Below are 12483 nucleotides of genomic sequence, written 5' to 3'. Positions count from 1 at the left end.
TAAGTTTATTTATTTAGTTTAATAAATTATTCAAACTTATTTATTTAATTGATATAGTGTATATTGAATGAATATAAATTAAAATTTTTTATTAAGTCGAATATCAAATTTGTTCACAAACGTTTGATTCACTTATGATCCTAATTACAAATAAATATTTTTAACTATTAATCATCATTCATCCAGATCGTTAGTTTTCTACAGAAATTGAAGTCAGTGTTAGAGTTCTCTGATAAGGGACTGATAAGGCATGTACGTCCCCATGAACTTGTCCCAAATCACAAATCACAAAACGGCGAAGGCCATTAATTATAGAACAGTTGCTGGGAATAATCCCTCCCTCCTAAAAAAAGACAATTGAGAAAAGTTAGATTAATCACTATTGAAATGCAACAGATACATAAACGACAGGTATCCAGTCGAATTCTGCAAATAAACCTTATTTAATTCTACAGGAACAGAGTACGAAATCTGCTCGAGAAAGAGCACGCGTAATTAAGAAACATAGAACTACGGGGTAGACAATCGCAGAGTACTAAATTCTAATCTACCCGGAGAGATCTTTCTGTTTGGCCGGGAGATTTGGAAAGTAGATGCACAATTTTATAAAATTAAGCAACAACTAGATCCGCTGACCTAAAAAAGCAAGAACTAAAGAGAAAGAGAGATAGAGGAAGAAAAAAAGGAGGCAAAATTGAAACAATTAGATTAATTGTATGCAGAAAATAAAGAAACAGAACATAGAAAGAAACGGTGAGAAATTTACCAGAGAAGCTCTTTGCAAACGAGATAATTGAGATCGAAGAACAAATCTGTATCTACCATGGAGGAGCAAACTCTGCTCCTGGTTCTTCTGTGTATTTTAAAAGCGAAGGAAGTGAGAGGCGGGAAGAAGGTGGGCGGGTCAGTGAAGTCGTCGGCCGACAGACGACCAATCCTTTTAATTTACGTTGGATGGATTAGAAACTAATAAGTATACAAATAAATTATTAATTATTAGGTAAGTTAATAATAAACTGTGTATTCTAAAATAAAATATGTACGTAAATAATTAAATACAATACTTGGGCTTGGATGAGTATTCATGCGGGCACATGGTATATTTAGCAGACATCGAGTAGTTCAATATGTTTTGTGGTCACGTATAAAATCCGTTTCTCCTCATACTACTGGGCCTGTACCACATACACTGAGTATGTGGGTACGTGTATATCTTTTTCCTTGTAAGACTTCGACAGTTAATTTTCAGGCCTTCTAGCGTGTTCATCTTTGAGTTTTCTTCAATCATGGCATTCCATCACTTCATGTCACGTCACTAACTTTTTGTTTTTTCTCAAGATTCCATGCAATGAATAGTAGATCTCAGAGTAGCCTGTATGCTTTGAATGCTTATTAGTCAGATATCGTTTTGTCTGATATCACCTGTGTCACAATGCAACTGTGATGCATGGCATCCATCTCACTGTGATACAACCTTCTACAAGTCTTGTTCATAGCATTTAATTTAGCTGCTGTGGTAAATGATTAAAAAACCTTTTTTTTTTTAAGCTGTGGTAGAATTTATGTGGGATGTGTAAATTTCTTGCTTAGTTACTAGCATTTATTGCTTTACGTGGAACGTACAAATCTCTTGCACAATTACTTTAGCTCATGTATTTTTCTATTCTTCCTTTTCTTCCCACTTAAGGATTTTCTCTGCTTATTTTATTTTATTGGACTACCAGTACTACGTACGTACAAGTCTGAATGTAATTATACTTCAGTTTCTTGGAGATCCAAACCAGCTTTTCCCTTCAGATCACAGAAGAATTTATCATGAGCTAGCCGCGCGTGGACTTTAATTTGCTTTTCTCTTTTATATATTATCGTCTTCATTGTTTCCATTTATCATGAGTCTGAATATAATTTGGTGTTCTTTCATGTCACTTGTGTCTTTTTTGGTGTTAATAATTTGATGGTGTTCGAATTTATGATCCCTTCCTGTAGCAAATACCCAGCTAGCAGTTCATCAGCTTGCCATTTGTTTCCATTTATATGGTCGACTTGGAAATAGTACTGTTGAATGGAATTGCCACTTAACACTACTTTATTGCATTGCGTGGCTAGCTAGTTACACCAGATATGGGTGGTTGTTGAAGCCTCTTCTTTGTTTGATTCATAGATTGATCATAGATTGGGTGTAAGTTCAGAAGGAACAGGTTATATATATTATTGAAAAATGGCTTCAGTACTTTATTAATGATTCTCCCTAAGATGTTCAATAACATATACGTACGATCACAATTAAAGCATTAAACATGACAAAACGAAGAATTGCTTTAATTCTAATTAAGCTGTGGCCGGTCGGTTGCCTATACTCAAGCAACTCGAGCCAGATCAGACCTCGAGAAATTGTACACGAAATTTAAACAGCAGCAAATTACTGCATGAGCTCCTACATTAAATAGCTAGCTTTACGAATTAATTAACTACAGAGAGCCCTTGTATATGATCATCAATCTGCATGGTACATAATGAATTAATGTATTCAGATCTTTTGCTGGTTTGAGTAACAATAAACTACGGTTCATCAGGAGCGGAAGAGGCTCTGCAGAAGCTTGGCCTGGGCGCCATTGAAATCTGTCGCCGCCATCAGTTCAGACAGCCGACCGCTGAGGTCATCTACTTCCTGGTGGAGGCTCCTGATGTAGTTGCATGTCTCCTTCAGCAGGCTTGCTGCTGAAGCCTACAGCAGGCAGCAACGATGCAAGTAATTAAGCCTTATGGCACTCTTCTCTTTTACAGTTACGTTGATTATTCATTAGTTCATATATATATATATATATACTTACTATGCTCGAGCCTTGACGATGACGATGGGTGTCAGGAAGAAGAATCTGGAGCTTGGAGACGATCTCGTTGATCTCCTCCTCTGAGATCCTGGATCTTCTGCTGGACATCTTGGCCTTTGACAACAGCAAATGGCGACCAAAGTGGTGAACTAAGTGTCAAGACTGAGGAGAAGATTGAGTCTGGCGAAAGCTTAATTTATAGGAGATCATGAAGGGGATGGGCAGGCCTACGCTTAAACTGATCGAGAAGTAGCTAGAGAGGCCAAAGATCACAAGTTATGTACAGTACATGAGAGGACAAATGATCGATGAATAATTAATAGCTAGCTAGCTAGCTAGCTAGTAACTCCGTGCAATTCTAATTCACCTAAATTAACTTTATGAAGATCGAGAACCATATGGAAGGGAAACTCTGGTTTGCGGCACTTGGATTCCATCGCGTGAGAGCGATCATGTGATATGCGTTTGATGAGTGTGGTGGGACATTGGCTACTGAAGTCGAGCATGTGATATGCGTTCGAGGGCATAATACAATACCACGTTGAGCTAGAGATCTATGTTAATCCATATCTCCATGAAGCTTTAATTTTGGTTGGAAATTAAGGCATATCTACTAGATAGCTAGTTAATTAATATGGATCACCTATATATATAATATCAAGCCATGCAAATCAAATTAAAGAGGGCCTATTAACTAAACTGTCAGCTCGATCGGTAGTTAATTAATTAATCACGAACCCTCAAGTATTATATTCATAATTAAGTCTTCAAGTTGGCTTACCTTAACATATCTATACCGTTAATTCATGCGATATAAATTCTCTGTATGCGCTCACATGGGCATGCAGTGGCCATCACATTAATTCGCAGCTGCCATGTGATGAAGCGAGACGTACACCGAGTACTACTGCCTTCTATCCATATACATATACAATCATACATGGCCCGGGTGCAATCCTAGCTACCATATCACATCCATGTGCATGCATTAATTAACTCACTGTACATGTTTTGCCAATTACCTAGGTACCGGCGCCGTGTTTTGTAGGGGCTGCAAATGCAAATTTTATGGAAGGATTATTCTATTCTTCACACGTTTAAAAAAAACAATAAATCAAGAAGAGTTTTTTCAGAGAACTTCTTCTTATGGATCGAGAATGCTTTTTTGTAGCCATCTGCATGATTTGGTTATGCAGCTAATGATTACGTACTCTAGCTATGATCAACTTGGGATTAGATTAGATCATTCTGGTCAAATCTAGCTAGCTAGCTAGCTAGCGGGCTTCCGTATAAAATCCTGTGGTGAGTTGCGTTCAGGAATTATATTATGGGCTCCAATTGTTTGCAGCCTGGCCGTGATTTGCGGGCATGGAATGGAACATTTGACGAATTAACACAGAAATGAATTACACATGGGGGCAATTAAATTAATGATATATAGTAGATCTGTAGAAATTAATTAAAGCTATTGCTCTGCTCATTACATTCCCGTATTGGACACCAGAATTGAATATGTCAGTTTACAACTTTTCATGCGATGGGTCGCAAAAGGAGTTGCATTTCAAATGATCTAGCTAGCTAGCATGCATGGTTAATTTCATATAAGTCACTATCATCCTCGCGCGTAGAAGTTCAACACGCATCGATCATGTATGAGATTATATGGGAATCATGCTTGTACATGAGCAAAATAAGTTTTTCTAGATGTTCCTATCTATAATTAATTTACGTGCAGGTTTTGTTTACTGAATTGGCATTCCGGCCTGTTCAAAATTTAGAAAAATTCAAAGTCTTTTATAATCAAAATCATGGACAAAAGTTCAGGGCATCTGTTACGTGGTACCTACTTGTGGTCGTCACTAAAAAAATTATACAACTAAAAATCATCATCAAGCTGTATAGCCGATATCATAATACATATGCAGCCACTCTTTAGTATAAGTTATGTGCATATATATTTCTGTTTCTTTAATTTTTTTTTTGGGTTTCTAAATGAGACCAACTGGCTTTCATAAGAGAGACAAGGTAATTAATGCTGCAGCAGGTAGGCAAGAAATCATTTAAATATATAATTTTTTGTTAATGATATATATAGATTCATACTTACAACTACGTACCTACCTTACAAGGCCGTTAGAAATCAATGTGTGATAAAAATTTATATATGTGTATGACAGAATCAACTGCAAACAGATCTGTTAGGAATATAATGGACTCATGCTGATGCATGCATGCGTGACTCTCAACTGTTGTCGGTTGGATATGCATTGTATTCTGCTCTTGACGTGGTTTACTGATACCAGAAGGAAATTAATGCTCAGAAAACGTCGTGGACCGAATCAGATTGGGCCTTTTCACAATTCAGTTTGAATATTTTAATAAACATTTTAGAAAATGTGACAGGTATGTTTTGGCCGAGGAAGCATCACACTATCACAGTATAGTATGATCATAGCACTCGAAACGAGATATTTAATATTTACAAAGACATGTCGCGAAATCATTTCAGCATCCAACGATGTAAAATTTTAAAGATCATAAATTCTCTTATCTTAATTTAGATTCTATTTTTACAAAATTCATCACAATCATAAGAATCACAGTCAAGATTAATTGTACATAGATATCGAATTTTCAATTGAACTTCTCAAATTTTTTAGTATGTTGTACTACTATTGAATTTTTGATGAGGTGGATGAAGTTGGTATGGACTTTCAAATTGAGGAAGGAGTTTTTATTTATAAGAAAGACATTGGAAAATATAAAATAGAAATAGTCGGTGATGTAATATATACGGTGATGATGAAATAGAAGAAGTTGTTGATGCACATTTGAAACATTGAGAATTCCCCCGTGAAGGCACTGTCGGCGGAAGAGTTGACGAGGGAAAAAGAAGTTGTAGAAGGCGACTTGCAGGACACAATCGACGCAGAAGGAAGACACAACCAGCTGTTGCTTCTCCTAAGCTGCAACCTACGAAGCAAGAAAGTTCAACAAGTAACTCTCAAGACAAACAGACGAACATCCCACCGGCCGTTTGAAAGGGACAGCCTTAATTGTCCAGTTTATCAGTAAATTAAGTGCTTCAAATAGTGGAAACCCTTCTGCCAAAAGATGCGCCAGTAGCTAGCTTCAATTGTGAAGTCGATTAAGGAGATAAAATCTCCGTCTGCCACCGCTAAGCTACTGACAGTTTTATCGGTAGCAATAGCTGCTACTGCTGCTGCTGCTGTTCCTGCAACTTTTATCCAAAAGAAGAGAGAGATCTTAAGATAGCAATCCTAAAATAAATTTTCTCCATCTTAAAGAATAATGTCATGAGAATAAAACTAATTTTAATCATTTTTACTATTTCATTTAGATAGAATTTTAAAAATATTTTTAATAATTAAATTTTTTATTTAATTATTTTTGAAATAATTTTTTATTGATAAGAATTTATGATCATGTTATTTTTTTTAAATAATGAATTTGATTGTTTATTTTTTGATATTCTTCAATAAATTGTAAAAAATTGTTTTCAATATTCGTTGTATTATATTGTGATAGTTGTACAATATTATGAGTATTAATAAGAGTTAAAATATAATTATAATATAATATTAATCAACCTGTTAGAGATGAATAGTCATACACTAAATTGAAATATCTATTATAATTATTATAATTATGTAGTAGTTATTGTTTACTACACCAACGTTAACAATAAATTATTTTTTGAAAAATAAATATAAAGTGAATAGGACGTTTTTTCGATGATAAATGATCTACCTTTTTATTTTTGCGCCTAAAACATTTTTGTTTGTATTCAGATAGTGCCTTGACGGTTACTTAACACGCTTGGTGTGGCGTCTGCTTCGATGTAATCAGCCTTTTTCCTAAACATTTCGTCGAGTAATTTCAGGGCATATGCTTGTTTTCTATGGAAACGGAAGGTTGAATCTAAATCCTAGATCTCCGATCTTGTATCTCGTTTGCTAAAGTTCAGAGGTATGCCATCCGTGTTCTCCATCCTTTTATCGTGTAGGGTTTAGGGTTCGTGCTTCGATTCATCGATTTCTGGGTGGAGAAAGCTTCAGTCGTGGGTTCCTTGAACAGATCAACGTTTGGGGACTTGTTTCTAAAAATTATCTTGTTCTCTTGCTCCTGCGAGAATTCCTCATAAATAGTTGAAAAAAATTGGGATCTTGTGAGCTATTTATAGTTTTGGAGTTCTATCTGGCGTAGAAATGGGGTTGCTTTCTTATTTGTACTGTACCAATTTAGCATCAGGTTTGATTCTCCGCTATCGGGACTGTGGTTATGCCCTGTGCTTATTATTTGAGCTGTAGTATTCACTCTTATGTCGCATGATGTAGTGTTTAATTTTTTATTTAGTTTTGATGCTTGATTTTTATGGACTAATTCCATATTTCTGACATGCATGCGTTTTCTTCAAGTGCTTTTTAAACAGATAATAAAGAGCATTTGGCTATGGGTTAAGAAATTTCGGGTCCAAAATAATTCTAGACAGTGGAAGAGTTTATGATGTACTTATGAAAGTTCTTACCTTTTTATCAGCATCTTCTGACAGAGGTAGCCAGAGTAGATATTAGCACGTCATAAGTTATTACCTTTTTATCAGCATCTTCTGACAGAGGTAGCCAAGAGTAGATATTAGCACGTCATCAAAATTTCAATTTTACTAGCATAGGATACCAAGATGATTCTTTGAATGGTTGACTGCTCCATAACTTCAAATGTTGTGCCAAAGCTAGTAACTAAGTAGACATCTGGTTGGGATCATTGCTCTTTAGTTGCCACTATATCAATGATTTAGTTAGCAGCCACTTGATCCTGCAGATTCAAATGGTTGATGTGCAGGTCCACAAACCTTAGTATGCATCTTATTTATGGATTCAAGCAAAATTGATTTATTCATCTTTCTATAGCTGATTGAACATAAAACTGATATTTAGGCTAACTAATATATATTCTGAGGGTTTATAGATGAGGTTTTAGAATTCATCAATTGCAAGATAATATTCTTTCATTTCAATTTCATCATTTATTTCCATTTGTTTCTAGTAATTATATTGATGTGATAAAAGATATGAATTATAGTGTTATTACTAGTTTAAGATCTACTGAAATTGTACAAAAAAAAATTTCCTTCATAGAACTCAGATTGCACCAGGTGCTAGATTTAAGTCATTATCTTTGCACATTAATAATAGATGAACTAATCAATGATAATTAAATGACCTCCTTGGTTCCTTGGTGTATTTTAAGATAAACCTCATTGGTATATTCTATTTGTAGATGAAATTGTGTTAATTGGTGATAGTATAATTAGATTAAGTTCAAATATGATTTGTTGAGGAAAACTATAGAAACTAAAGGGTTTAAGATAAGTAGAAGAAAAACTTCATAGATGCAATGTCATTCATTGACGGAATAGTTTAGATGGATGAATATAAAATCCATCAAAGAGTTTTCTACATCTCAAGTCTATTATTCAACAAGAAGGGGATGAAGATATAATCATAGGATAAAGAATGAATGGTTAAAACGAAGAGGAGATTGTGGAATCTTCTGTGATAGTCATGCCTCCCTTTGACTAAAGGAAAATTTTACAAGTCTATGGCGGGGTGTTATAACCCATCAAATTTTATACATTGGAATGTTGGTTTATACAATAAATTTATGTAATTGAGATGAAAATGCTAAGATGAATGAGTGATGAGGACAATGACAATGACTTGTTTCATTTCTTTTCTGAGATAAGAGTTCATTTTTAAGCTCAACTTAAGATTTTTCATTATAATTTTTTAATTCAATTGCTGCTAACAATAATTTGTTGCAATAGTTAATATGAGTGACAGTTGGTCATTTGCAGAATCATGAGTGTTGGCGGTTATACAGTGCAAGTCATAAACCTCTCTCCTGCTGCAACTGAAAGAGATTTATATGATTTCTTTTCTTTTTCGGGTGCTGTTGAACACATTGAGATCATAAGGTTATAATAGATTGTTGTGATCTTGGGTTGATTAATATTTCTTATTTAAAATATCCATCCCTATTCTTTCTTGGAACTTTTTGATAATTTATTTATGAATCTGTTAGTGTATGTTCTTATTTTGCAATATTCGTTTTCTTTTTAGAAAAAATCTTCTTTTAAAAAAAAATCCTTCAGACAAGAATTTTATTTTATTTTTTTTGAATCTTCTAATACAATTCATTTTTGTATACTCTATCTTAATCATGCTGGAGATTTACAAGTCTTGTTTGATAGAGAGATGGAAACATGCTTTTTCATCAATATTGAGTCAATGACTGTTCCTGCAAAAGCTTATTTTGTTAATTTTGTTTAATGACGTTAAGAAACCAGTTTTCTTAAACAATAATGAAAATTTCAAAAAGTTTAAACCATTAACGAACTATTAATTCATTGTAAAATCTTTTATCATTCATAGGACATTTTTGCCCTTCAATTTTGATATTTTCATATCTCATTTCTGTACATTACTCCTTTTTTATTTATTTCTTCAACCATAATAATGCTTCTAATAATTTCTAAGTGTTTGCATTAGATTTTTTCTTGAGTTAATGTGTATATTATTTTACATTTACATTATGTTCATTGATGTATTTCACCATTTGTGTGAGTTGAAATTACATCGATGGTACCTATGGCATTTTAATAGTATGATAAATTTTATTTATCTAAGCTTAAATATTTTTAATTATGATAATATTCAGTTTCTAACATTTAAAATAAGTTAGTTTAAAGAAACTAATAGTATAATGAAAATAAATAATATAATAAATAGTTTTGTAAATCGACATTTTAAGTCATGACCTTTAGTGTTTTTATTTGCAGTGCGGTTTTATCATAGCTATGTCAAACCTCTCTTCAATCTCTAAAAAGAATACTTATGCTGTAGTTTTATCAACATATTATAGCTGTCCATAGTTGTTTTCTCACATGCACTATGCCAAACAAAGTATAAGTCCTTGGTGGCCGTTCACTAATACTATGCATGTTAAACTCAAAATTGTTTGTAGTAATTCCTTCCTGATGCAATTTTGTTGATTTGCTTAAAATATCTTTTTCACATTGAAGAGTTCAGTGTTAATGGAGTTTGATTCCATGGTTTTGTGTTTTTTCTGCTACTTTTCTACTTATTGAACTAATGGTGGTAGATTTTGAACTTTGGAAACCTGTTGACAGATGTGAGGATCATCCTTCTACTGCACATGTAACTTTCAAGGAGATTCACGCCTTGCAAACTGCTGTCCTTCTAAGTGTAAGTTGTAATTTCCTTATGGAAAAGTTTATATAGATGATTACAATTGTTATTGACATTAATTCCTTATGCATAAATGATTCTCCTTTATTTCTATATGTTCTTTACATATGGATTTCATGACCTCTTTGGCTTGTGCATTTGGCTTTCGAAACTTTGCTGCCAAATTTTTTTGTATTTTTAACTCACTCTTACATTTTTTTTTAATTAGCTTTGGTGTTTGTCATGCAATAATTTGTTCATGATTTCTTATCTTTCTGTTTTATCGTTCAGTGTGTATTTATATTTTATACATGTAAACTTATGACTGTATCTTAAGATCATAGGTATTAATCTTCTCATTCTTGTCAATATTTTGTTTTGTTAGATTAACTGATAGATTTTGATTTATTTATTTTTTCTTCAAATTTCGTCATTAAGTTTGTCTTAACTGCTAAAATTATTGCTAACGTTGAAAGATGAAATTATACATTCCGGCTGCCTTCTGCCTGATTTGTTTAATTATAACTTGCCTAAAACTACTTGTATTCTCTTAGGGCGCTACAATCATTGATCACCCTGTATGTATAACAAGCCTGGGACATTATGATGAAGCATGTAGTTTCTGGGACCAGCCATCTTGGAAAGTGGAAGATGATACTGAGTTCTCGGTATGAATCTTAGAACTGGTTTTGGTGAAGTTTTTATGTATGTGCCTTTTAAAGTTTTAGTTCCCATAGGTATGAACTTGGAATGTCACAGAATAGTTCCATCTACCATTTTGCAAGAAACAGAAATTCAGCTACCATTAAACTTGAGATCTTGATGTGAAAGAAATATTTGACTTTAGGTGAATGCAGCATGTCAATTCTATAGTTTAAAATGCACCCTTGATATGTAGACTTCTTCCTTTCAGTACCTGTTGCTGTGGAAGTTTAACACTTAAAAGGAGGATCCTTATCATTATGAGGATTTGAAATTTTAGATTAGGATTAACAGTTAATTTCAATTTTGTTTAATGGAACATCAAATTTGGATGGAACAACAGATAAATTTCCAGGAAATCTTTAGAGTGAAAATGTAAGGGTGGTTGTTTGACATTATAAACAAGATTTTGCTATTTAGTATGTCTTGATAATAATATAATTTAATCTTTTTGGCCGTAGCTTTATTTTATTGATGCTAAAAATTTAATCTTCAGACAGCTCGTGGGGATCACTTCAGGACTACTCCAAGGGAAGCTGTGACTATGGCTCAGGACGTTGTTGTAAGAATGCTGTCAACGGGTTACCAACTAAGCAAAGATGCCTTAGCTAGGGCCAGAGCTTTCGATGAATCTCATCAGGTTTCAGCCACTGCAGCAGCGAAAGTTGCTGATCTGAGCAAAAGAGTTGGACTAACTGACACGATTTATGCTGGTGTGGATGCTGTTCGATCTGTTGACGAAAGGTACCGCGTATCCGAGGCAACGAGGACAGTTGTAAGTGCAACAGGCAGAACGGCAGCTGCTGTCACAAACACTGTCGTGAGCAGCAGCTATTTCTCTGCAGGAGCTTTGTTAGTTTCAGATGTTCTCAGCCGAGCTGCAAAGGCTGCAGCAGATTTAGCCAAACATGGAAATCAAAAGTGAAAAACATCATGTTTTGCAAGTGTGAAAATGGATCTATGAGTTCATAAATGTTGCACCTGGTCAAAGTATATCTTGTATCATGGCGAGTCACTTTGATCAGTAGAGTTTGTAAGTGAAATAAGTTGGTATTGTCAATTGTTATGGCTGTGTCATGTTACATCATACATGTTTGTGTTTGTTTAGTGAATTTGATGCTTCAACAACCTTCTTCCGTAAGCAAATTTTCAATGGATAAGTCGTCCAAAGAAAATTTCTATTCTCATGGTTGTTTTGTTGCATGTTTATAGTTTCAGATGTTTTATTTTATTTTTAATTGGCATCAAGCATCCAATTGACATCGATTAATCTTAAGATAATTAGTTCCTTATATGCTTGATAAACTAAGACGACGTTCTACCACACCATTGCCCCCGGGCATCTGTCCTCTTTGTTCATATCATTGGATGTTGTCCACTTCAAATTTATCAATTTATTATCATCTTATATAAATGCATGATTTATGAATAAATTGATAGATTTGTAGTTTAAACTAGTGGACTCACATCAGTTTAACTAACAAATTTGACAAGATCTAAATCTAAAATTAACATCTAATTAGATCATGTGAATAAAAAAATTGTTCAAAAACATTGCCACCTCATACAAATGGTGAAATTTTGATTGTTAATTAAGTAAATAGAATAGTGCATGTGATGAAATGCCGGTGGAAAAGAACTCTATCGAAGGTTGACAGATGTGTTGACTTTTGAGAGTG

General features: G+C 33.9%; 2 protein-coding genes across 6 annotated transcripts; one reads left to right on the top strand and one right to left on the bottom strand.

The window, feature by feature from the left end:
• Positions 1-2569: 2569 nt before the first annotated feature.
• LOC141845729 (transcription factor ILI5-like) lies at positions 2570-2939 on the bottom strand. Its single transcript, XM_074733738.1, has 2 exons — positions 2832-2939; positions 2570-2725 (listed from the first exon to the last, which is right to left on the bottom strand). The coding sequence occupies exons 1-2, from the start codon at positions 2937-2939 to the stop codon at positions 2570-2572; spliced, it is 264 nt and encodes an 87-aa protein (XP_074589839.1).
• Positions 2940-6651: 3712 nt separating this feature from the next.
• LOC141847341 (binding partner of ACD11 1-like) lies at positions 6652-11893 on the top strand. Of its 5 annotated transcripts, none has more exons than XM_074735396.1 (5): positions 6652-6693; positions 8710-8829; positions 10045-10120; positions 10657-10770; positions 11301-11893. In XM_074735396.1, exons 2-5 carry the CDS (start codon positions 8714-8716, stop codon positions 11727-11729), a joined length of 735 nt encoding a protein of 244 aa, XP_074591497.1. In that variant the 5' UTR covers positions 6652-6693; positions 8710-8713; the 3' UTR covers positions 11730-11893. The 5 variants fall into 5 exon arrangements, with proteins under 5 accessions (XP_074591497.1, XP_074591479.1, XP_074591472.1 ...); XM_074735378.1 differs by having other exon boundaries at positions 6682-6821; positions 8696-8829; XM_074735371.1 differs by having other exon boundaries at positions 6687-6821.
• Positions 11894-12483: the final 590 nt, after the last annotated feature.

Source organism: Curcuma longa, chromosome 1, assembly GCF_044706935.1.
Source record: "Curcuma longa cultivar G26 ecotype Majalengka, Jawa Barat chromosome 1, ITB_CL_G26_1.1, whole genome shotgun sequence".
NCBI classification, from domain to species: domain Eukaryota; kingdom Viridiplantae; phylum Streptophyta; class Magnoliopsida; order Zingiberales; family Zingiberaceae; genus Curcuma; species Curcuma longa.
This window is presented reverse-complemented; position numbering and strand designations above follow the sequence as displayed.